The following is a 24,484-nucleotide window of genomic DNA, read 5'->3' as shown; positions in this document are numbered from 1 at the left end:
GTCTTCCGGTCTGTGAACAGGACAGGAGGTATCCCTCCATTTACTTAGGTCTTCTTTACTTTCTCTCAGTAGTAAACAGGTCTTATACTTATCTTTGTTAAAGTTATTCCTAAGTATTTCATGGGCATTTTTGTACTATTATAAATAATATTTTAATTTTTTCTTTTTTAAAAATTTTATTTATTTATTAGAGGGGAAGGGAAAGACAGGAGAGAAATATCAATGTGTGGTTGCCTTTCGTGCGTCCCCTGCTGGGAACTGGCCTGCAACCCAGGCATGTGCCCTGACTGGGAATCAAACCACGATTGTCTGTTTCGTAGGCCCGTGCTCAATCCACTGAGCTACACCAGCCAGGGCTAATTTTTTCTTTTTTAAAAGATTTAATTTATTTATTTTTAGAGAGAGGGGAAGGGAGGGAGAAAGACAAAGAGAGAAACATCAGTGTGTGGTTGCCTCTCGAGTATTCCACCGGGGGAACCTGGCCTGCAACCCAGGCATGTGCCCTGACTGGGAGTTGAACCAGTGATCCTTTGGTTTGCAGGCAGGTGTTCAGTTCACTGAGCCACACCAGCCAGGGCTAAATTTTTAGTTTTTCTATATTTCACAATAGCCTATTGACATTTAATTTTTTTTAAAAAGATTTTATTTATTTATTTATTTATTTATTTATCTCTAGAGGGGAAGGAGAGAGGGAGAGAAACATCAATGTATGGTTGCCTTTGGTGTGTCCCCTGCTGGGAGTTGGCCTGCAGGGAACCCGCCTGCAACCCAGGCATGTGCCCTGACTGGAAATCGAACCGCGATCCTCTGGTTCGCAGGCCCGCGCACATTTAATTTATATTTGTATTTTATATTTTGACCCTGTATCCTAAAACTTTGGCCACTTATTTGTTTTAATATTTTATTTTTATATTCCTAAAAATATTTTTATATTCCTTTTACATGTACAATCTAGTCTTCTGCAAATAAAGACACTTTTACTTATTTCTCTACAGTCTTTATGCCTTCTCTTTTCTTTTTCCTCCTTACTTTTGAGTTCTTATTCTTTATCTCAGCAGTACCAATCACATTTCCTATTTGCTGACGACAGTAATGACAACTACTATGTGTCAAATATGGTTCCAGACCCTCTGCAGCCAATATTTGACATCGCTGTTGCTGTACCTCTGTAAATGGATATTATAATTTCCATTCTATGAGCAAGATCATTGAAGCTCAGAGAGACAAGTCACTTGCGAAGGTCAATTGGCATCCGATACGTGGTAGAGTCAGGATTTGAACTCAGGGGTACTTGGCCGTGAAGCCTGTGCTCCTTTTCCACAGTGGGCCAGGAATTGAACTGGCCCTTTAAGGATACAGCTGCTGGTTTCAGATCAGCAGCTGAGGACAGCTCTCTCCCAGAATCCCATGTATGGAGTGATGGGAAAACAGAGACTCTTAGAAGCATGTCCTGCTCCTGGCTGCCCTCTCGGAACCTCTGGGGTTCCAGCTGGCTGCAGAATTATTTCACTGTTTCAGTGTTGGCAGGAGTTAAGCGCAATTCCCCTCTGGCTCCTGGTCCCTTTCCCCGGGTGGTGTCGACCTCATCCAGCCCTGCTGGGACAGAGTGTCATGGGGACCTTGAGCTGTACTTGTAAACAGGGCCCGGGCAGCCTGACTCAGAGTGGCCTTGGGGAGAAGTGGGTTCGGCCTCTCAGGATCTCGCTTCAGTTGCCCTCCAGAGAGCAAATGTCACCGCAATTCATGGTCTGTCTCCGACCCTGAGGGGCTTGCTCGGCGTTGAACGCCCTGGCTGCAAAGGCAGGGGAGGCAGGCTTGGCTGCACAGGCCTGTGACATTGGTCCTGATGCCACCTTGCAAAGGAGTTGGATGGGATTTCAGAGAGGGGCTGGTGGCAGCAGAGCCTCGGCCTCCTGCTGGGGTCCCTGGGACACAGCTCTTTTTGTTTCTAAACACTGCTCCTGTGGTTTGGCTCCGAGGGCTTCTGGCCGGCTCCTCATAGCGTGGCTTTGCCCCAGGCCCCCGAAGAGAACTGCCCTTGTCAGCAGGTTAGCGGTTTCTGCACAAGGAGTCACCTGGCACCAAACCAGGTGACTCAGTGGCAGTCTTTACCCAAACACGCCCTGGTCTGAAACCTTGAAAGTGTGTTGGTCGTCAGGTTGGGTGGTGAGGGTCAGGGGTCATGTGGGAGGGATTTGGGATGGAGAGGTGGGGCTAACCATCACCTTCCAGATTGTAGTCGGTCTGGCTGGCCTGTCCTTGTGGACATGTGCTCAGGTGCGTGGTGAGTGCTGCCCTGCCGGCAAACTGCCCGAGATGCCCGGCTGTCTGCGGGCAGGTATGTGTGGCATGGGCGGTGTGTGTTCCCAGCACGTGGCATGTGTTCCTGGTGGCAGCCGTGGCAGGAGCACGTCTCTGCTTTCTGTCATCACCACTGCCCTCTCCGCCACCCTCCTGATTATTCCAGTTGTACCTGCAGTCCAGTTTACCTTAAAGCTTACCTTCACTTCCTAAAAAGCTGATAAGCCGTGGTTTTCCCTGCCCGGTGGGAGCAGCAAGTGAAAGCACGCGCACGAAGGGAAACACTCGTGCCTCTGAAGATGATGGTTAGGAGATGGAAAGCTCGGCCCCGCCCCCCAGGCATCCCCTCCGATGCCATCGCCCTTCTGGGCTGGGAGAGTGGCACGGGCCCACGGCAGACCGTCCGGGAAGCTGTGCTCCAGGACTGGGCTGGCCGGGGCCTCTGTGGTCGGGGCGCCACTTCCCCATCCACTGCTCTGTTGTTTAGGGGACACTTGTGTTTCACAGGAGCCGTCTGTCCCAGCAACCTGGACTGATGTGATTTCTTTCTCATTTTCCCCCCAGATGCTGCGGCTGTGACAGAGTCACTGGGGTTTGTCCATGTTGGGGAGGAGCCTTCCTTTCGGGGGTGACCACACTCACCTGGGCATGCCTGCAGGACTCTGGGCCCATGGACCTGAAGGAGAAGCGTGCGGTAGGCATATTCGGTTCCCTGGTTCCCCTGGTGGGGATTGCCCGTGTGTCTGTTGCACTCTCCCTACTGGCGTTTGCCTGGGAGGTCCTCATTTGGGGTCCTCAAGCCAAAAGTGAGAGGGGCGAGGCTCTGGGGCTTGGGGGATGAGCTCGGCTGGAAAGCAGAGGCTTAGGGAGCTGCGAGTGCAGGGTAGAGGCGGGCCAGGCGGTTAACACCACTGCCAGGCAGCGCGTTCTGTTCTGACTGGGGCTGGCCCCGAGCCAGTCTTTCACTTCTTGCCCGAGGCTGTGTAATTCCGTCTGTTCGCTTCTTGCTGGGCCTCTGCCCCAGCCTGCTGAGCCTCGGTGAGTGCCGTTGGGCACCCTGTCTGTGGTTAGGGAAGAGCTCCCGGTCAGACTGCAGATGGGACTGCACAGTCAGCAGAAAGGGGGCCGCCAGGAGGGCGGTCCGGACCCCCCCTCCCAGCCTGACCTCAGATGCACCAGCCTCCTGATGCACCGGCTCTGCTTGGGGGTAGATTTGTCATCCGTGTATCTTACTCCTGGATGAAGGCCACCCTGGAGGAGGTCCTTTGGTCTCTCACCTGGGCTTGTGCCACACCTTCTAACTGGCCCCTCTGTCTCTGACTCCTTCACTTGGCTGTCAGAGAAGGCTACCTAAAATGTGGAGCTGACCTTTCATCACCCTGCTTATAGGTTGTCAGTGGCTTTGTGCACCTGCTGAAACCTTTAGCCTAGAGTACAGAGCCCTCCCTAGTCCTGCTCCTGGCCATTGGTGCAGCATCCCCAGCCTTCCCCGCCTTGGGCACACACTTCCTGTTTAGTCAGTTACCCTGAAATGCTCCCCACCCTTCTCCCGGGCAAACCCCTGCTATTCTTTCTTCCAGACTAAGTGTAGACATCACCTTCTCCTGGTAAATTCTCCCTCCCCTCTCCAGAGGTCCCTCCTTTCAGCATCTTCAGCTGCTATCCTCATAATTGCTACACTGTGTTGGATAACCTGCCTGTGCCCTGGCTCTTAGCATAGACCCTGGCATGTAGCAAGGGCTTGATAAATATTTATTAACTTGAGCTTATGGATAGTGATCTTCCTGCCACAGAGATCTTGGGAAGTGCGGAGGGGAGCTCTGGCCTCTGGTGGCACCTGGCTGAGTGCCTACCTGTTCAGCTCCAGGCTTCATGTGCCTTGGGCCAGCTGTGGAACAGGCTTGGGCACCCGAGCTTGCAGCAGGTTGTTCAGCCTCCTGTTCACAGAGGTTTCTGGCTGCTCGGCAGGTGACCATCCTAGCAGCGACTGGCACACAGGGAAAGCTACAGTCGCCTCTCCCCTCGCACGGGTGCAACTGCGTACCAAGAGTTACCAGTTGCAGCCAAGGGTTGCAGTTCCAGGAGCACCCCTTCCCACCCCTGCTGCCCCATGCCCCAGGCTCTGCTGTCGTGCGATGTGGTGGTCTCTCTGGATAAGGCTGACTGTCCCCAAAACGGAGGACAGTACTGTCCTATGGTTCTAGCCTGTTGCTGAAACCTCAGTTCCTAGGAATTTGGGGAAGCAAAGTTCTGTGAGCCGAGGGGCCGGCTTCTCTCTCAAGCCTGAGGAGGAACACTTGAGAGCCCAGGCTGGCTAGTTCTCAGGGGCCATTTTTCCTGGAGGGTTTCCCTTTATCCTCGTCTTTCTCTTTCTGGGTCTCTGAGTCCTGACCTGGAAAGCACTGTCCCCGTCATTGTCACCATCAGCAGCAGCCGTACTTACGCAGCGCTTCCTTTGGGTTGGCAGAACTCTAGGCTCCAGGCAGGTGGCCCCTGGCTTGGAGGAGCTTCCGGCCTGGTTGAGGAATTAGTAGTACAAGCAGCTAAGTCATAGCACCTGATGGGCTTTCTGCGCGACGTACCTGGCGGGTGGGATGACTGGGCTTCTCAAGGTGGAGCCTGCGGCCTCCGCCAGTCCAGGCTCTGAGAGGGGTGGGAGGTGGAGAGCCAGATGGTGGCTGCTGATGGTGAGGGGCCTGTTGTCCCCTGTTGTGGCCCAGGATGAGTTAGGCTGTTGCTGGTTGGTGTTCTGCACCCTGTGCCCCTTCTCTTTGTGACCTGCCTGTCCTCAGTGTGTCCCCTTCAGAGCCTCCCCTCCCCTGCCTCCAATCCTTCAGCCCATGGTGGATGTGCTGTAGCAGCGAGGTCTGGATTCTGTTTCTTAGAGGCAGAGAGGCCTTTTTTCTTGCTGAAGTGGGCAGCGTTCGGGGGTGGGGGGCTCCTGCAGAGCTCCTGGCTCAGACCTGGACCACGCACTGGTCCTTCCAGGGCCTCTCGCACAGGCGGGGGGTGGGGGGTGGGGGTGGGGTGTTGGCTTCGCTCTGGTTCCCGGGGAGCAGCACCTTGATAGAAAGCTAAAGGGGGAACATGGCCTGGGAGCAGGGGTCAGGGGGACAGGAGTCTTCCTCCTTGCAGTTTGCTAGGTGCAACCCCACTGCACAGACAGCAGCCATCCTACCCGTGGCTGCTGCGAGGCTCATCCTGCCTTCCACGGGCCTGGGCCTCAGGGAGGCCTCCTGCCCTTAACTTCTGGACTGCCGGGGCCCCTCCCTTTCTTTCCCACTCAGCCCTGGGTTCGGGAGGGGGCTGTGCTAGAGAAGGGGGAGCGAGTAAGCTGGCAGTGAGAAGTCTTCCCTTCCCTGCAGCCCCAGAGACATGTTGTCTAGGAAACGAGGGCCCGGGAGAGCCTCGCTCAGGCTCCAGCCCGCGCTCGGTGGCTATTGGACTGTTAGGCTGTGTCCTCTCCCTCGGGGTTTTGCAGCCCCATCCTAAGGGTGGCCTGGATGTAGGCAGAGAAGTTTCCCGTACAGTCCCAGGACCTTTGCCCTCCTTCACCCAGAGGAAGTGCTGACAGTTTCCTGTATGTCACACTCGGGGGCCCAGAGAGATGCCCAGGCCCTGCTGGTGCTCAGGGAGGTGCTGAGATGGGAGCCCCAGGTCATAGGCCTCCTCTTTCTGGCCGGGTGTCCACCGTCTTCTGGTCCCAGGAGCACGTAGGCAGGTGTGTCTGACTGCACCCGGGGGTTCATCAGCTGCTGCCCCAGCTCCTCAGGCTCATTGAATAGCAGCTGCTGGGGTCCCAGTACCACCTGGTGGGCAGGTGTTGGTTCCCAGATGTTGGAATCCTCAGATGCCCTGCCTTTTGGGGCTGGCTGTTCCCTCTGCGCTTGATTCTTCCACTCGCTTCCCGGCCCCTGCCCTGCCCCCTGGAAGTCACTGTTTCGGATTTCTCAGTCGCCAGTTCTTCCCCCTTCCTCACAGGATGTGCTGCTATTAATAACTTGCGTCCCCCCTCCCCTCCTTCCTGCAGCTCTGGCTGCAAAAAGAGCTGTCATTGGCTTGGCTCCACACTGGGAGTCTCGGTGATCTGGGGGAGCCCCGGTGATCTGGGGGAGCCCTCACTTGGCAGGCTGACCTGGCTACTATGGGGCCCCTAACCTTGCCCAGTGACTTGGGCCAAGGAAAGGAGCCCAGGTGCTCCTTGATGCCTGCAGTTGCCTTAACAACAGCAGCCAGGTCCTGCTCTGTTCCTCCTGGCCCCACACCCCACCTAGGCTGCAGTCGCCCCCTCTGTTTACCCCCAGTGGCCTCCTCTGACTAGCAGGCCACCCCCTCGGACATCTGGCAGAGCATCTACAAACTTCTCCGTGCAACTCTCTCTCTCCTCCCCCCTCCCTCCCTCTGGGCTGCTGTGCAGCCTGCCTCCTCCTCTTCCCTCCCTCAGCCTGCAGCGGGCCTGGAAATAGGCTGAATTAATCAGCAGATTGGAGCTCCACGGCTGCGTGCGGTCGCTGCGGCGCCCGCTCCTTGCTCACACGCTCTGTAGCTCTCTCCCCTTTCTTCTTTCTCTCTCTGGGCGGTGTGGGAAGTTCCGTAGCTGACTCCCTGTGGCTCATGCTCTTTAAGCAGGCAGAACTATGGATGCCTCTTCAGGGCAAGTGCAGCAAAGTGAGTATGCCAGTGTGGGTTCACACTTGCGTCAAAATGCTTGTTCCCTGCTCGGTGGGGGAGGCTTTGGGGATGCGGTTGCCAAAAGCCTTGAAGATGGATGCCCACTGGAGGCAGCTCCAGTTATAAGGTAGCTGGGATGGTGATGGAAGGAGGCTGGGAATGGGAGCCAGCATGCTAGTGTGTTTCAGGACCTGCCAGCCAGGCCCCTGGGTCACCCAGAGCGGGAGTAGAGCCCACATTCCCAGGGGAGCATTGGCTGCCTGGGTGCTAGGACCTGGGTTTCCACGCATCAGTGACAGGCAGCTCTGGGTCTGGGTGCTGGCCCTCCTCGGGGCTAGTAAAGGGGCTTTTCTCACTGGAGAAACAGAGCTGGGTGATTCCTTTTTAGGCCTTGGTGGCTGCAGGCAGAAGAAGCGGGGTGAAGGTGCCAAGGTCAGCCTGTGCCTGGAGAGTGAGGAAGGCAGGGAAGCTGAAGGCGTTGGTTGGCCTGGATGCAGACAGTGTCAGTTTGTGTCTGGCCAAACTCAGGAGAGATTTATCGTGGCTGCTAAAAAGCACCTTGGCTCTCGTGGCCAGATCTCCGTCTCAGGAATTCAGGTGTTATATTGTGTCCAGCTTCGGGGGTCCTGCCTGCCTTGGCCAAGAAGGCTGTGATGGTGGGGACCTGGCAAATGGGCCAGCCAGTTCTAACTAGTGGTTATCTATGTTGTCAAGGCCAATGGTCAAGGTCTAGATTCATAACCTGTCTGTCTACCTGAGCCTGGAGGACCTTGATTCTGCTTGCTCCCCAAACAGGTGGAGTAGGAAGGAAAAAATGGCTGTGCCGACAGAACCTTGGAGGAGCCCCAAAAGGACAGGGGTTGGGGGCTGGGGGGCTTCTGGCTCTGGGCCACTGGAGAAACGTAACAAGGGTGGCACAGGAGAGCACAGGTGTGTCGGCTCGTTACCTGACCCAGATGCTCGGCTCCGGGTCCTGCAGGGCTGCTCCTGTTTAGCAGCAGACCCTGGTTTGACAGAGGTCCCTCACCACCCTGCTGCTGCCCCAAGCCCCACTGCTCTGCCAGTGTCTCCCTTGGACGATGGGACAGAGAGAAGCAGCCCAGCGCACATCAGGGTTCACTGCGAGCCTCTCCAGAACCTGAGCTTCCCAGAGCCTCAGGTGGCTCTCTCTCGGGGCCGGTTGTGTGTGGGCAGTTAAACCAGTGGAACTGGGTCGGTTCTGTCTGCAAAGCCTCAGTAAGTGGAGAAACAGGGCCTCGCCTCCCCGCCGGTGTAGAGGCCCCCTCTAGCCATTCCTCGTCACCCCAGTTATATCTCTGGAGGTGGAGGTTTGTGGTTTCTGAGCATCTGGGAAGCAGGAAGTGCCTTTGGGTACTTAAGGCCAGGCAGATTTCCCTCACCCTTCTTGGCCTGGGGAGGCAAGGAAAGCCGACCTCAGATTGCACACGTACAGCTCGGGTCCTCCTTTCTCAGACAAACCATACCCAGCCTCGCCCAGTCTCCCCAGTGGTGCCCAGGCACCGTAGGGTGCCCAGCCTAACTCCTGCTTTGAAAGGGGTTGGCAGAGCCCATCAGCCCTCTCCGAATTTCCCTTGGAAAGGGTGAAGGTCTTCCACCAAGGTCTCCCCAGCCATGGCTGTCACACCACCAGGGGGAGAAACCATGTCCAATGAGAGCAGTGGTGACTTTCCCTGGGACTGGGCTGTCCTGCCAGAGAGGAGTGAGGTGTGGCCTTTCGGGTCGGTGAGTGGCCGTGGCAGTTGGGTAAGCGAGGTTGGGGCAAGGAGAGTAGGCTGGCTCCGCAGGCTGTGTCCTTGCCCCCCGGCCAGCCTGTGCGGGCAGGCATTGTCTTGGGGCGGCCTGTAATTACAGAAGGACTTACTTTCCCTCTGCTGTGCTGTCTGTAATCATCAGTCTGGAGTTGGCACTCCTGGCCAGACTCAACATGCGGCGGCAGACACACGCAGCCAGCTCTGCAGGCACCCTCCCGCCCCCGCTGGCTATGCCCTGGGAGCCTCTGCCATCCTGCCGCCCGTACCTCCTGTGCCCAGAGAGCAGTGGCCTACAGCTCCTAGGAGCCTGGGGACAGAGAGAGGGGGGGCAAGTGCATGGCTGAGCAGGGGAGGAGGAGGTCCTGGGTTTGGGGCACCTGGAATAAGGCAGCAGATGTCAGGATTGCCCCAGAGCAAGCAGAGGGCAGGCGCTGAGTGTCCGAGTTCTACAGGCCTGGCTACAGGAGGGACACTTACCTGGCTGGTGGGCAGCTCCTTTTAGCCTGTCTTTGCGTTCCCCAGCCTGGTCCCCACTGCAGGCCGAGCAGCTTCCCTGGGGACCTGCAGCCCTTCCTTCCCCCCGCCCGATCCCTGTCTTTGTGGCACGAAGCCTTTTTCCTCTGAAGGCTGAACCTTCCCTGCCTCCTGGAGGTGGTCTCGCTTTATCGTTTCTGGACGCCTGACTGTAATGTCCTGGGCTGAGGAGGGAACGCAGAAGTCTAAGCCCGAGGGAGAAAGGGTCGAAGGGGAGGGCAGGTCCCAGCGACCGGGCTCTCTCACCCTGGCCATCCCCAGCAGCCGTGCCTCCAGACTCCCTCCCCGGGCCGGCAGGAATGGGCATCCCCACTCCAGGCCAGCTCCTAGGACCCAGGAAGGCCTGCGGTCCCCTCCTCCTTCTCGTACCCCTGACAGCCCTCCCAGAGGCTTCCTTCCCATCCACGTCAGGAATAGAGGAGGCAGGTGCAGACCTGAGCCTTACCTGATGCTCGTTTGGACCACGGCCTCTCAGGGAGGCCCCAGGACCCCTTCCCCCTGCCAAGGGATGTGGGTGACCAGGAGGACCGTGTTTACCCATGCGAGGGGGCCCTGACCGGAGGGCTGTTTCTTCCTGAGCTGGAATGAGCCATTATCCCCTTGATGAAGAAGCAGCCCTTATCTCCATAATCCCCCAAAGCCTCTGTGGAGAGTGGGGATTAGATGAGTTATAGGCAAGGGGTCTGGGGAGCCTTTGGGCCAGGCCTGCTCCGAGCCCGTCCTCGTCCCTCAGGCCGTGGGAGCTGGCACTAGGCCAGGGTGGGGACTCGACTTGGGCAGGCAGGACAGGTCTGCAGCCGCCAGAGACGCCCCCCAGCTCAGCATCCTCTTTCAGTCTTGGAGATGTGTGTCCTGTGAGGGGCGAGGCTGCCAAGGATGGGAGCAGGCAGCAGGAGGGCACCCAGAGCGTGAGTGGCAGAGCCTGGGCAACCCCAGGAAGGCCGACAGGGCGGTAGGAGCAGAGGCGCGAGGGCAATGGGCTGCGGCAGCCCGGGCGCCACCAGCCCAGCGACTTCAGTCAGGGCTCAGTGGGCGACCCCGGGTCCCATTCCTGGTGCCCAGGTCTAGGGCTCCTCTCGCCCAGGAGCGCTGCCTGGTGGAAGCTCACGATGGTGCTCTCTAGGCAGTCCTGCGATCCATGCGCTCCTCCTACAGGCACTGCCTTTCCCGGGGTGTTCTTTTTCCTAGGACCCCCCCACCCCGTGCATGGGATTCAACCTGGGACAGGCCCTATCCACAGAAGCTTTGATTCAGTAGGTCTGGGGCAGGGCCTGGGTGGCCAGCTTTTAGAGGCTCCAGGCCATCCTGCTATAGACCCAGGGGGCCAGCCCCCAATAAGGCATCGCTGGGATCCACGAGGCTGCGTGTGTGCATTTGTTGTCATCACTAGCTCAGCGAGAGCTCGCAGGGCTGCTGCCGTGTGCCAGGTGCTGCCCCAGCAGCTGGTGGGGGGCAGTATGGAGGTGGGAGACCTCCGTTACCTGTTTTTAAGGAAAGGGTAGCCTAGTGGGGAAACCAGACAGGTGACTATGACGACAGTTCCGAACAGGGCAGCCTGTGAGCCAGCCTGGGTGTCCAGGGTGCTACCGGAATACAAAACTGCCCCCCAAGTGCAGCCCTGGGTTTGGGAACATTTCCTAGAACTGGTGATATTCGAGCTGAGTCTCGAAGGAGAGGTAAGAGCTGTCTGGGGCAGGGAGTGTGTTCTTGGCGGGTAAAGTACACAATGGGTTCACACATCAGGGGGTGTGGCGTGTGTCAGGAGTGGCAGGAAAGGAGGCTGGAGAAGCCGGCAGGTGGCCAGGCATGCTCAGGACTCTGGACCTGGTTTTAAAGGTACAGGGGCCAGGTGATCGGGCATGCGCTCACTCTGATGGGTGTTGTAATTGCTTTGGATGAGGTGGAGACTGAAGGGTCAGGAAGAGGAAGGTGGGCTGGGGGTGGGGCATCCCTGCCTGGCCTGGGTGCCAAGTGAGGAGTGCGGACTCTGGTGGGGGGTGGGGGAAGGTGGCCGTTCCCAGGTTTGGACCCATGGACTCAGTTGTCTCTGAGCCAGCCGTGAATTCAGGGCATGGTCGGGCTGGGAGTGAAACCTAGGAGGTGTGAGCTTATGGGTGGGTGGCGGCTGCATCGTCACTGTGGCCGGGTCACCCTGGAAACCTGCATTCTGTGGTGAAGATGTGTGGGGTGGACTGCGGGGTCGAAGGAGGGGAGAGGATGGGTCTGAGAAGGAGGAAACAGGAAGGGGCAGGGGGCTCACTGAGGGGAGGCCAGGCTGGGGGTCATGTGGGACCATGCAGGGGTCCCTGGTGTCGCGAGGCAGCACCCTGCCCGCCATCCTGAGGGAGGGGGTGTAGGCGTCACTGGTGCACAGTCGTTTCCTGGGAAGAGCTGTCTTCCGTCAGGTCATGTCCTTCTGGTGTCGCACGGCGCAGTCCCCCCTTCCTGGGAAGTGAGGGGGTTTCCCCCTAACATTTTCTCTAGGAACAATGAAACACTAGCCTCTCCATGTTAGCCGCTCCCCCTCCCATATATAATGGCATGTAAAGATGGCAGCAGTGAGGCCGGCCGAGTTGGGTCAGGGGTCAGCGGGGACGCTGTAGGAGTAGGAGTCCTGGTGGGGCTGGGAGATGCTGATGGCTGAGGGTTGAAAGATGAGTGAAAGGTAAGTTAGGAGACACTGGGTATGGAAAGTCTGCTTCTGTTTTAAACTTGGCTTTGAAGAGTAGGAAGACTACATACTAGAACATCTTTTGGTTTGGTGGAGAGTTGAACTTGCTTGCACTCCAAGGGTTGGGGTCTAGTGGAGGAAGAGGTGAGGATTCAGGAGGAGGGAGGCAGGGCCTGGGGAGGGGGAGAGGAGAGCCTCGTCCTGGCAGGGACCTGGGACTTCAGGGGACATGCCAGAGCGCTTCTTGCTTCCCTGCAGGACGAGCTGCCCTTGGCCCTGGGCCTGTCCACCCGGAAGGCCCTCAGCATCCTGAAGGAGCAGCTGGAGGCGGTCCTGGAGGGACACCTGAAGGAGCGGAAGAAGTGTCTCACCTGGAAGGTAGGCTGGGGCCTGGCTGGGATGGCAGAGCAGCCAGGCCGTTCTCAGCGCCCTGCTGCCCTGGCCAAGAGACACCCCTAGGACTCACTGAAAACGAGAAAGGAGCTGGGGTTCCTTTCGCAGATGTCCTGGCCCCTCTTGCTGTAGGAGCCCCAAAGGAGAAGACCGAGGCAGCCACAGGGTGGGTGTGGGGGAAGGCGGCCCCTCACTCTGCCGCTCCTGTGCTCCCCAGGAGGTGTGGAGAAGCAGCTTCCTGCACCATAGTAACCGCTGCTCCTGTTTCCACTGGCCTGGTGCGTCACTCATGCTGCTGGCCGTGCTGCTGCTGCTGGGCTGTTACGGGGGCCAGCCTGCCGGCAGGTGGGCACTCCTACCCTGCCCCTCCCTCCCCGGGTCTGGGCTGGCCCTCACTCCACCGGGACATGCTGGGGAGGTGGGCTGCAGCCCCCACAGCCAGCACCTGGGTTGTGCTGCGATCCTCAGTCCCTTGGCTGGCTGCTGGCAGAATGGGAACTTGACCCTCTTTTCTGGAGGGTCTGGGTGGGGTGTGAGTGAGGCATCTAAGGCCCTGGGCTGGCTGGGCTGGTGCTGGAGCTCCCTCCGTCCCACCAGCCACGGGGTGGAGCTGGTGAACGCCTCGGCACTGCTGCTCTTGCTGCTCCTCAACCTCCTCCTCATCGGGCGGCAAGACCGGCTGAAACGGCGGGAGGTGGAGCGCAGGCTCCGGGGGATCATTGACCGAATCCAAGGTGAGACCACGGGTTGGCCACGCTGAGTGGGAAAAGCTGCCCTGTACTGGGTCAGCGCCTGAAGAACCCTGTCCTGGGCACTAGCATTCTGGGGGCTCCTGGCCTCAGCGCGTCAGCAGGTTGATTTGCCCTCTTTCGAGCAGGACAGTGAGGGCTGTGGGGCTGCTGTGGGTGCCCAGGGGTGGCCTGGGCAGGCAGGTGGCAAATAGCAGCCCCGGTGGCTTCTAGGCTTTATTGTCAGTTTGGAGACTAATGGGGAAGACCCTCTCTCTGCAGGAGGACAGTGGGGAGTCTCCTCCAAGTCTCCTTGTCTGATGGTACTGGGCTGGGGGAGGTTGGACGTGGACCAGAGGAGTCAGAGACTTGCCAGGATTGGGGCTGGGGTCAGGGAGCCAGGAGCCCCAGGTGGAGCCGCCCAGTTCCTGAAGGAGGAGGGACTTGCGCAGGCAGGCAGGTTTCTGCTCGCCCAGCCACTCAGCCAGCCCTCCTGAAGCCCTGTCGCTGGGATGAGGACTGCATTAGGCTCTTTTGAGAGAGGTCCTGCTTCCCAGGAGTGCATGGTCTTGCAAGGGAAGCAGCACCTACTCTGACGAGACCGCTCTCTGACGGTGTGGGGCAGTGGAGGCCGCAGTGCTCAGTGAGAATCTGCCTGACTCACTGCAACCATGCGCCGGGTGCTGGGAGTACAGCGGTGACCGGGAACAGCGGGCCCTGCTCTCCAGGAGCTTAGTCTTAGCTCAGGAGCCATCAGTGGCTCCCTCTTGCTCACCAAACCATTCCACGTGGCTTCTCAGAGCCTCTGGCATGGGCTCCGACCTTCCTTTCCAGCCTCTTCTTTTGCTCCTCATCCTCACCTTGAAACCGCTCCCACTTCGAAACCTGCTGCGGGCTTCCCTGTCGCCTCCATCCTGCTATCTTTCTCCCCGGCATGTTTCTCCCTCACTGTCCCAGCTGACAAAAAATCTTGCCTGTTCTTCAAGGCTCATCTCCAGTGCTCCCTCTTCCACGAAGCCGTCTCTGATTGCCCCAGCGCTCCTGCACTCCTGCAGCTCCGGGATCTAACCGAGCACTCTTCCCGAGTGTGCTTGCCTCCGTGGAGCCGCCTCCCCACGTGTCTCGTCTCCCCTCCTAGGCTCCGGCTCCTCAAGGGCAGGGACTGCGCCATCCTCACCTTTTACATTTGTACCCCTGCGGAGCTCAGCACATCCTCAAAGCCCTCGGCGATGTCTGTGAAATGCATTTGAGAGGGTCAGGGGCACAGAGAAGAAGAGCTTCAGAGGAGGCTGTTCGGAGGAGGTGGAAGTGCCAGGGCTGGGTGCTGGGGAAAGGCTTTGCGGGGAGCTGACCTTGAAAGACGGGAACTGTTGGAAAGGCCAGCGTGGGCTGACACAGGGTTTCAGAGGAAGGCTTCACGGGAAAGCAGAGCTCTGTGGTGTGTGCTGGCTCTGACTGGTGTGCAGAGCCCTGGGTGAGGTGGTCCCCCTCTCTCCATTCTCGCTAGATGCCCTCAGGGATGGCAAGGAGATCAAGTGGCCAGATGCCATGTACCCCGACCTCCACATGCCCTTTGCACCATCCTGGTCCCTGCACTGGGCCTACAGAGATGGACATCTGGTCAACCTGCCAGTTAGCCTGTTGGTAGAAGGAGACATCATAGCTCTGAGGCCCGGCCAGGAATCGTTCGCCTCTCTAAGGGGGATCAAGGTAGCTCGAGGCTTTTCTCCTTCCCTGGAAATGCTGCGGGAGAGCCCACAGGCAACAGTGTGAGGGTCCCGGGCTGAATCCCAGAGCTTTCTGCCGACTCGTAGACTTCTTGGTGCGGGCTGCAGGGCAACGGAGCAGGGCTGGGACGTCTTTCCCCACCTTGTCCTGTTCTTTCTTCTCTGATCCTCATACTACCAGCAATCCAGTCCCACAGGCCCCAGCCCAAGTGACACTTTGCTAACTGATGGCCCTAAGCCCATAATACATCTCCATTTGGCCGGAATCACCAAGGAAGAGCGGCCTCCAATAGAAGCCTTTCCTCGCCCTTACTCTCCTCCCCTTCGTCCCTGGCAGGATGATGAGCACATCGTCTTGGAGCCCGGAGACCTGTTTCCCCCCTTCTCTCCACCCCCTTCCCCCCGGGGAGAAGTAAAGAAAGGGCCCCAGAACCCCCAGCAGCACCGGCTCTTCCGCGTCCTTGAGACCCCCGTGATTGACAACATCAGGTAGGGGCGCTGCCCTGCCTTTCTCCTGCCGCCCCGACTTCTCTTCCCCAGCGCCTCTGTAAGCAGGAGCCACAAGGAAGGAGCCTTCCCCTGCGGAGGCCCTCCAGGCAGGCCTGTCTGTGGGTGCTTCCCTTTAGCGTCTGGTGAGCACTCCGACCCGGTGGTGGCTCCCCTCCCTGTCCCAGCTCTCAGGTGGCTCTGGAGGCAGCAGAGCCCACTCTCCAGGGGTCCCATGGCTGGGACTGGGGGACAGGAGGGAACCACAGGCCTCAGGGATGCTCAGTGAGAGCGCGGGTGTCTGGGCTTTCCCCTGAGCCGAGGGTCACCTCTTTCTGCAGATGGTGCCTGGACATGGCCCTGTCCCGCCCCGTCACTGCTCTGGACAATGAGCGATTCACGGTGCAGTCAGTGATGCTGCACTACGCCATGCCTGTGGTCCTGGTGCGTGAGGCGTGCTGCTCGGGGGAGGGGAGAGGGCAGAGGGCAGTGGGGGAGCCTGAGGGCCAGCTCAGGTGAGGGTGAGAGTGGAGATGGGGGTCCTAGACTGAGCCAGCCAGTGTCAGGGGTGAGTGGGCAGGGCTGGGAGCCTCAGGGCCTGGGTCCTGCTCTGGGGGACAGGGGTTAAGGCTGTGCCTCTCCCACTCCCAACAGGCCAGCTTCCTCTTCACCAATGGCCTGCGCTTCATGCTGAATGCCCCCGGTGTCACCTCCTGGCAGTACACCCTCCTTCAACTACAGGTAACAAGCCTCCCTTCCTCTCTGTCCTGCTTTCCTCTTTCCCTGGAGGCTGGGTCCTCTCGTCCCTGACTGCTCTTCTTTCTCTGCAGCCCAGAGCTCCCCCAGGCTTCAGCTTAAGAACACCTGCTTCCCTTGCTCCCTTCCTGCCCCTTGCCAGTCGGGGAACGGCCCTGGGGCAGGGGAAGCCGTGCTCTCTTCTTTGGGGGTCAGCAACCCTGTCAGTGTGGTTCCCTCTCTTCCAGGTGAACGGCGTCCTGCCCATCCTCCCCCTAATCTTTCCAGTCCTCTGGGTTCTGGCAACCGCCTGCGGAGAAGCCCGTGTCCTGGCCCAGATGAGCAAGGGCTCCCCCAGCTCCCTGGTAGGAGCCCGCAGTGAACAGCAGCGGGGGCCCAGCCCTCTTGTGGGCCCGGGGCACAGGCAGGCCCTGGGCGGCCCTGGGCGGTCCTCCTGGGCATTGCCCTCTGGGGGTGGGTGAGCGTCCACCCTGGCTCTCAGCAGACAGGGGAATCGGGGTCTGCCTGGTGTCCTTTGCCACCGACGTTGGGAGCCTTGCTGGTGTGGGGTCCCTACCTGCCAACTTAGAGGCCTGTGTGAGGAGGGCAGCCCCCTCCACGAGGCTCACTCCCTCTCCTCCATGCAGCTGGCCAAGTTCTCGGAGGACACTCTCAGCAGCTATACAGAGGCCGTCTCCACTCAGGTGCGCTCACCGGGCCGGATTCTCCCCGACTCTGGGGCCTTCCAGCCCCCAGGGGGTTCTTGGAGGCCCAGTCTCCATCTCACTGGGCAGTGTGTCACCGCCCTGCCTGCACCCATGCCCCTCACCCCACTCCAACTTCCTGGTGCCTCCTGGACTGTTTCCTGTGGTGGCCGCAGAGGCTGGCTCCTGGGAAATGCAGCTGTGTCCCAAATGCCCCATGGACTTTCTCCCACCAGGAAATGCTCCGCTGCATTTGGGGCCACTTTCTGCGGGTGATCCAGGGGACGTCGCCGACGCTGAGCCACAGCTCCAGCCTGCTGCACAGCCTGGGCTCCGTCACGGTGAGCGCCGCCCTGCGGGAGGGCCCTGCTGCAGCCGGCCCACGTCCTGTCTACTCTGGAGGCCCGCCTGCCACTCAGGTGGCCCCTGGCGGGGGCACGCCCAGCCCCTTTCCCAACCTGTCCCTCCCGCAGGTCCTGTGCTGCGTAGACAAGCAGGGGGTCCTGTCGTGGCCAAACCCCAGCCCCGAAACCGTGCTGTTCTTCAGCGGGAAGGTGGGGCCCCCGCACAGCAGCCACGAGGACCTGACGGATGACCTGTCCGCCCGTTCCTTCTGCCACCCCGAGGGAGAGGAGGAGGTATGGCGGGAGGCCTTGGAGGGGTGAGGAGAGGAGGAAGGAGGGCTTGGGCACCACTGGGGGTCTGCTCCTGAGCGGTTCAGGCAGCATCCCCCACAAGGCAGTGGGGGAAGAACCACACGCCCCCTGGCCCCTGGCAGCTGTCGGCCCCAGTCTAAGGCCTCTGCCCCCTGTTCTCCTCAGCCGCACGAACGAGATGCCCTCCTGGCCGGCACCCTGAACACCACCCTGCAACTTTCCAATGAGCAGGCGCATGACAACTGGCCTGGTGATGGCCCCAAGCCCCCTGAAGCCTATTCCCACCACAGAGCACTCGGCCGCAGCAAACACCCGTCCGGCTCGAATGTGAGCTTCAGCAGGGACACCGATGGCGGGGACGAAGAGCCCGGCAAGGTGAGAAGAGAGGGCAGAGAGTGGCCCCCTGGTCAGGTATGGGGTATCCTGGCCTTCTCCGCTGCAGGGGCCCGTGGGGCCCAGCCCAGGCTGGGTAGCTGGTGCTCAAAGCCCAGGCTCTCAGGTCTCTAGGCTTGGCCAGGCAGGAAACCTCCTGTGGCTTTGCCCCTGGCTGCTCTGTGCAGTGGGGCCCTTGCCCCTCTGCGGTCTGCCTGATGGCCATGGGTCGGGAGGGGGCCCTGTCCCCCAGTCACAACCTTCTAAAGGCGGAGAGCCAGTGTTTCCTTCCGGAATGTCTTCCGTGCTGAAGAAGGTCCTTCATTGTATCCTTGGTCTACTCGCCCCTTTTGTGGGTATTGCCAGAGTTGCTGGCACAGAATCTGGGAGCAGTCAGGAGCCTCGGAAGGACAGGGAGGGGGAAGGGAGAAGCATGAGCGTGCTGTGCTGGGATCAGGGTGCCTTCTCTCACCCCGCACCCTGCACCCCGCCCAGTCTGAGGCCCCCCTTTCAGCCCCACGTCTCCCCCAGGGCCAGCCCGGGCTGGAGGGCGAGCCCTACGAGGCAGAGGACTTCGTGTGTGACTATCACCTGGAAATGCTGAGCCTGTCGCAGGACCAGCAGAATCCCCCCTGCATCCAGTTCGACGACTCCAACTGGCAGCTCCACCTCACCTCCCTCAAGCCCCTGGGCCTCAACGTGCTGCTGAACCTGTGCAACACCGGCGTCACCGAGCGCCTGTGTCGCTTCTCGGACCACCTGCGCAACATCGCCCTGCAGGAGAGCCACAGCGCCGTGCTGCCCATCCACGTGCCCTGGGGCCTCTGCGAGCTCGCCCGCCTCATCGGTACGTGGGCCCTGGCAGGGCTGGTGGCTGGGCACTTGGAAGAGGCCGGGCAACCAACTCCAAACAGACCAGTCCCAGGCGTGGCGTTGATTGAGATCACCATGAACCCTTTTAGCTTCTGGTGTTGCCTTCAGCCAGGCACTGCTGCTCCATGGCGCTCCCTAGCCTGGGAAGTCGCCGCTGCTTGGAGAGGCGGCAGCAGCCAGGCCATCGTGGCTTTCGCTCTGTGCTGGGGAGGGTCTCTGAGTGCCGCCCCCTCCTGCAGGCTTCACCCCTGGGGCCAAGGAGCTCTTCAAACAGGAGAACCACCTGGCACTCTACCGCCTTCCCAGCGCCGAGATGGTGAAGGAGAGCTCCCTGGGGAGGCTGTCCTGTGTCACCAAGAGGCGCCCCCCACTCAGCCACATGATCAGTCTCTTCATCAAGGACACCACCACTAGTGAGTCTCCTGAGCTCGGCCCACATCAGGCCAAACCTTCCGGGAGTTCGGGGCAGGGCTCCTTGTCCCTTTAGGAATGCTGGGCAGAAGAACACTAGACAGCTTCCGAAGACCTCACATATGGCAGGGGTCGGGCTGGGGGGCCAGGGCTGGGATGGTGGCGGTCACAGAGGATGGGACCATCTGAGGGTGGGCAGCTCAGTGCCCGCATGACAAGCCTAGGGCATCCTATGCAGGCCAGCTATGCGACCGTGTGGCCGAACACTTTCCTGCACCCCAGAGGCTCTTTAGCACGGTTCCCGAGGTCGGCAGTGTGTTGCCTGTGAGGTCAGAGTGGGGCAGGGGTGGCTCGGGCACTCGTGGCCTGGCCTTTTTATTTGCTGCCCTCAGGCACTGAACAGATGCTGTCCCACGGCACGGCGGACGTGGTCTTGGAGGCCTGCACAGACTTCTGGGATGGAGCCGACATCTACCCTCTTTCGGGTTCTGACAGGTGGGTGAGCATACGCCAGCAGCTGGAGCCTTGGGCCCAGGTGGTCAGCCTTCCCGGCTCACAGGCGTGGGGCGCCGCAGGACCACTGGCCTCATGCCGCCCTTCGTCCCTGGCAGAAAGAAAGTGCTGGATTTCTACCAGCGAGCCTGCCTGTCTGGTTACTGCTCCGCCTTCGCCTATAAGCCCATGAGCTGCACCCTGTCCTCTCAGCTCAATGGCAAGTGCATCGAGCTGGTGCAGGCGCCTGGCCAGAGCAGCATCTTCACTGTGTGCGAGCTGCCCAGCACCGTCCCCATCAAGCTGAGCACCCGCCGCAACAGCTGGAGCTCCGATGGTACTGTGCACAGCCGCCCCTGGAGGGGGCCGGGCACGGGAGCGGGAGGGCGCCCCGAGGGCCATGGGGCAGTCACAGCAGAGGGCACAGTGGGTGCCGCCCTGGACCTGGAATGCCGTGGTGGCACTCACTGTCTGGTGACACGGGCAAACCCTCATGTTCTCATGCATAAACTAGTGCCGCCTCTGCCCGCCTCCTCCCCGGTTTCCTGTGACGCTCCTCCAGTGGGATAACGTATGGAAGGTCGCTTTCTCTGAAGCAATGGTTATGGAGGGTTAGCCTATTTGAGGCAGACTGGAGGCCGGGTCACAGGCCCTGCTGGAACAGGACTCAGAGCTCTGCTGACCCTCACCCCGACTCCCCACTCTGCTGAACACCGGGGCTTATATAAGACGCAGGAGACCATGAACTGAAGCAGTCACCAAGGGTGGGGCCAGCCCCCGTGCCGGGGGCAGGGCTGGGCTGTTGCTGCTCCATAGGACTGTCGCCGGACTGATGAGTGCCTTTCATTGTCTCTTCTCCTGTGTCTCTTGGCTCTGTTGTGTGTCCCGCTTTGTGTGTGTGTGGTCCACTGTGGCCTGCGTGCTCCTTGATCTGGGTGCGGCATCCGTGTGTGCGGCCCTGGGCTGCCCCCCGGAATTTGCTGGTTCCTGGGTGTCCTGACGGGCCGTGTCCCGGCTGGTCCCTGTGCTTCGTGCCCACCTGAAGAAGGGATCGGGGAGGTGCTGGAGAAGGAAGACTGCATGCAGGCCCTGAGTGGCCAGATCTTCATGGGCATGGTGTCCTCCCAGTACCAGGCCCGGCTGGACGTCGTGCGCCTCATCGACGGGCTGGTCAATGCCTGCATTCGTTTCGTCTACTTCTCTCTGGAGGATGAGCTCAAAAGCAAGGTGGGGAGAGGAGCCCCCCCGGCCCTGCTGTCGCCACTGATCCTTGTCCCCACGGGCTTTGGGGCCCATCTGTTCGTGGCCGTTTGCCTTTTGCAGGTGTTTGCAGAAAAGATGGGCCTGGAGACGGGCTGGAACTGCCACATCTCCCTCACACCCAATGGCGACGTGCCCGGCTCGGAGATCCCGCCCTCCAGCCCCAGCCACGCTGGCTCCCTGCACGATGACCTGAATCAGGGTGAGAGCAAAGGTTTGTGGTGGGGACGAGGTGGGGGTGGGTGGCTCCCCGTGCAGCTGCACTAGAAAGAGCTCCCTGGAGCCCTCTGGACACGCACATTCCCGTGGAAAGTGGCTTCAGCCTCCCCGCAGTCAGGGCGGCTGACGGGGGAGGGGTGGACACCTGTAGGCAGGGAGATCCCTGCCACTTACAGGCAAGGAGAGGCCCTTAGAAGGCTCACCCCCCAGGTGAGGGACAGGTTTTCATCCCCACAGTGTCCCGTGACGATGCAGAAGGGCTCCTGCTGGAGGAGGAGGGGCACTCGGACCTCATTAGCTTCCAGCCCACCGACAGTGACCTTCCCAGCTTCCTGGAGGACTGCAACCGGGTAGGGTGACAGGCCTGCACCCTGCACCCCTGGAGGGGGCATGCGGCAGGTCTGGGCAGAGAAGGGAGGGCAGGGGACCCTTCTCTTGGACCCGGGGGCCACCAGCATCTCTGCTTCCTACAGGCCAAGCTGCCCCGGGGCATCCACCAGGTGCGGCCCCACCTTCAACACATCGACAATGTGCCCCTACTGGTGCCCCTTTTCACTGACTGCACCCCTGAGAGTGAGCACTGGGCCACTGTGACTTGGGTGTCCCGTGGGCTCCTGAGAGGGTGTTGGTTTCCCGTTCAGGGAGCAGAGGAACCCGGGCTGGAAGGAGTTGGGGGTCTGGTGGGCTGCAGCCCTGGGTGTGCCATTCTAGGGAGTCCGATGTGCTGTGCCAATGGGTAGCGCAGTTGCAAAGGGGATCCTACTTCCCATCCTGTGGGTCTCTGCCCAGCACCTCACGTGGCCTTGACCGCCTGACACGGTACCCCGATTCTGCCCCCCAGCCATGTGCGAGATGATCAAGATCATGCAGGAGTACGGGGAGGTGACCTGCTGCCTGGGCAGCTCTGCCAACCTGCGGAACAGCTGCCTGTTCCTCCAGAGCGACATCAGGTCAGGGGACCCCAGACCTGGGCTTGCCTTGGGCTGGGGTATGCGTTGTGGCTGATCTTGCCCTGGTTGAGGGGACCAAGGGACCTGGGCATAGCGGGGAGAAGAGGGATCAGGCGCTTGTCCAGTCCTGTGGGAGAGGGTGTCTTTGCAAAGGGCAGCTGATGGGAACACGTCCCCCTGCACTGCCCAGCATTGCCCTGGACCCCCTGTACCCATCCCGCTGCTCCTGGGAGACCTTTGGATACGCCACCAGCACCAGCATGGCCCAGGCCTTGGATGGCCTTTCTCCCCTGCAGCTCTCAGGCCACCTCAACAGCCTGCCTTGCTCCCTGACCTTCCGCCAAGAGGAAACCATCAGCATCATCCGCCTCATCGAGCAGGTAGGGGCTTGGGCTGGTGGTGGGAGGGGGCCTTGGCGGGGTGGGGCCTGCTTGGGGCGGGGGTGTCATGGCACAGGACCCACCTGGGCTGCCAAGGGCAAGCTCGCCTCCAGGGAAAGGTCTCCCAGGCAGGTAGGTTTGCAGGGGTGTCAGGGCACCAGGCTCTTGGCTGAGGTTTGTCAGCTCTGGGGTATGAGAGAGGCCACAATCTGTCCCTCCTGGTCCCTAGGCTCGGCATGCCACCTACGGCATTCGCAAGTGCTTCCTCTTCCTGCTGCAGTGCCAGCTGTCCCTCGTGGTCATCCAGGTGAGCCGACCAGCAGACGTCGTCCCCTCCCCGCCTGCTTCTTTGCTCAAGGGCCAGTTCAGAGTCCGAGGCCAGCTGGGAGGCTAGGAGGGTGCAGCACAGCCCAGGAGCCCCCTGAGTCTCTGAAACCCCGGGCTTTTGGAGGCGGCCCCACGAGCAGAACAGTGTGCCCATCAGGCCCAGCCCCTCAGGGCCGGGTGCCAGCGTCTGCCTGGGCACAGGGGAGGCAGCCTTGGGGCTCCCAGGGTCCTCTTTGTCGGAGACTAATCGTGCTTTCTGGGCCCTTCTGGTCCAGTTCCTCTCTTGCCTAGTCCAGCTGCCGCCGCTGCTCAGTACCACCGACATCCTGTGGCTGTCCTGCTTTTGCTACCCTCTGCTCAGGTGAGAAACTGGCTGTCTCTTGGTGCCCAGGCAGGCAGGGCTGGGACGTTACTGAGCGCCCCCAGGAGCCCAGGTCCAGGGAGTCCCAGAGAAACGCCCCCTTGTCTTAACCCTCCTGCCCACCAACCCTGCCCTCGCTCCCAAATCCCAAGATTCCTACGTGGAAATCGAGAGACAGAAGGTCACAGTAGCTGCCCTTTACCCGGCCTCTGCTTTTCAGCATCTCTCTGCTGGGGAAGCCCCCCCACAGCTCCATCATGTCTATGGCAACGGGGAAAAACCTTCAATCCATTCCTAAGAAGGTAAGCAAAGTAGAGCCGGTGAGCCTGGGCCTTGCCCAAGTAATGTGAGTGTGGAAGGGGCTGGTCCTTGGGGAAAGGAGCCATCAGGATGGGGCTTCTGTCACAGTGTCCCCACCCAAAGGGGAGGTGGGGTACAGAGCTGGAGAAGAGCCTCACCGGGTGGCAGCCTTATCCCCCGGCCCATTTACTGAAGAGCCCACTGGGTCCCAGGTGCCTCTGGAGTAATGGGCCTCCGCCCTCCCACAGACCCAGCACTACTTCCTGCTCTGCTTCCTGCTCAAGTTCAGCCTCACCATCAGCTCCTGCCTTGTCTGCTTTGGCTTCACACTGCAGAGCTTCTGTGACAGCTCCCGGGCCCGAAACCTCACCAACTGCTCCTCCGTCATGCTGCCGAGGTGGGTCCCGCCTACAACCCCCTCCCCTCGCCCCCTGTCCACTTCCCAGGGGCCCAGACCGGCCTGAGCCCACGCCTTGCTTTGGCAGCCACGCCGACACGGCCCCCGCCTGGTTTGGTGACTTTGCCAACGGCCTGCTGCCGGCTCAGAAGCTTGCTGCCGCCTTGATCGTCCTGCACACTGGTGAGGGGCTTCTGGAAGGGGCCGTGGTGGCTGGTGGGGCTGCCCCGGGGCCCAGGCCTCAGCCCGTGGCAAGTCTGACCACCCCCGCTGACCCCGTCTTCTGCAGTTTTCATTTCCATCACCCATGTGCATCGCACCAAGCCGCTGTGGAGAAAGAGCCCCCTGACGAACCTCTGGTGGTCCCTGACGGTGCCCGTGGTGTGAGTGGCAGAGCTCGAGGCCTGGCGGGGTGGGGCTAGACCCTGGCAGGGCTGTGATTGGAGGGGGCTTTGAGCCAGAGGTTGAAGGGTGCCCTCCTTGAGCTGGTGGTACTGAGCAAGGCAGGGAAGGGAGCTGGAAGAGCCAGGCTGATGTAGGGCTGCCACCCCCGCCCCCGCAGGCTGCTGGGGCAGGTGGTCCAGACGGCAGTCGACCTGCAGCTGTGGACGCACAGGGAGAGCCATGTCCACTTCGGCCTGGAGGATGTTCCTCTGCTGACATGGCTCCTGGGCTGCCTGTCCCTCGTCCTTGTGGTGGTCACCAACGAGATCGTGAAGCTGCATGAGATCCGGTGAGCCACCAGCAGGGCCCTGGCACGTTCC

The 24,484-nt window shown here is 60.4% G+C and overlaps 1 protein-coding gene across 8 annotated transcripts in view; it reads left to right on the top strand.

Moving 5' to 3' along the window:
* The window catches only part of TMEM94 (transmembrane protein 94), a 50,423-nt gene that overhangs the window by 5,585 nt on the left and 20,354 nt on the right, over positions 1-24,484 (top strand). For 3 of the 8 annotated variants that reach the window (XM_037065671.1, XM_037065678.1, XM_037065679.1), the window contains exons 2-31: positions 2,866-2,995; positions 12,208-12,327; positions 12,560-12,687; positions 12,940-13,076; positions 14,578-14,780; positions 15,135-15,286; positions 15,625-15,727; positions 15,938-16,024; positions 16,267-16,383; positions 16,666-16,722; positions 16,959-17,063; positions 17,196-17,360; positions 17,544-17,753; positions 18,282-18,597; positions 18,863-19,036; positions 19,427-19,529; positions 19,646-19,863; positions 20,572-20,753; positions 20,850-21,000; positions 21,243-21,355; positions 21,479-21,578; positions 21,847-21,955; positions 22,146-22,335; positions 22,565-22,642; positions 22,938-23,023; positions 23,244-23,325; positions 23,572-23,720; positions 23,809-23,903; positions 24,010-24,103; positions 24,283-24,453. In XM_037065671.1, coding sequence (XP_036921566.1) covers positions 2,972-2,995; positions 12,208-12,327; positions 12,560-12,687; positions 12,940-13,076; positions 14,578-14,780; positions 15,135-15,286; positions 15,625-15,727; positions 15,938-16,024; positions 16,267-16,383; positions 16,666-16,722; positions 16,959-17,063; positions 17,196-17,360; positions 17,544-17,753; positions 18,282-18,597; positions 18,863-19,036; positions 19,427-19,529; positions 19,646-19,863; positions 20,572-20,753; positions 20,850-21,000; positions 21,243-21,355; positions 21,479-21,578; positions 21,847-21,955; positions 22,146-22,335; positions 22,565-22,642; positions 22,938-23,023; positions 23,244-23,325; positions 23,572-23,720; positions 23,809-23,903; positions 24,010-24,103; positions 24,283-24,453 — 4,019 coding nt within the window. In that variant the 5' untranslated portion in view covers positions 2,866-2,971. Of the gene's footprint in view, positions 1-2,865; positions 2,996-6,760; positions 6,970-12,207; positions 12,328-12,559; positions 12,688-12,939; positions 13,077-14,577; positions 14,781-15,134; positions 15,287-15,624; positions 15,728-15,937; positions 16,025-16,266; positions 16,384-16,665; positions 16,723-16,958; positions 17,064-17,195; positions 17,361-17,543; positions 17,754-18,281; positions 18,598-18,862; positions 19,037-19,426; positions 19,530-19,645; positions 19,864-20,571; positions 20,754-20,849; positions 21,001-21,242; positions 21,356-21,478; positions 21,579-21,846; positions 21,956-22,145; positions 22,336-22,564; positions 22,643-22,937; positions 23,024-23,243; positions 23,326-23,571; positions 23,721-23,808; positions 23,904-24,009; positions 24,104-24,282; positions 24,454-24,484 lie in introns of those variants that run through there. The other 5 variants (XR_005069344.1, XM_037065633.1, XM_037065647.1 and 2 more) reach the window with 4 other exon arrangements.

The sequence above is a fragment of the Sturnira hondurensis genome, unplaced genomic scaffold (assembly GCF_014824575.4).
Source record: "Sturnira hondurensis isolate 20B ecotype Veracruz unplaced genomic scaffold, ASM1482457v3 Scaffold0001221, whole genome shotgun sequence".
In the NCBI taxonomy this organism is placed as follows: domain Eukaryota; kingdom Metazoa; phylum Chordata; class Mammalia; order Chiroptera; family Phyllostomidae; genus Sturnira; species Sturnira hondurensis.
Note: the sequence above shows the minus strand (reverse complement) of the source record. Positions and strands in the feature narration are given on the sequence as shown.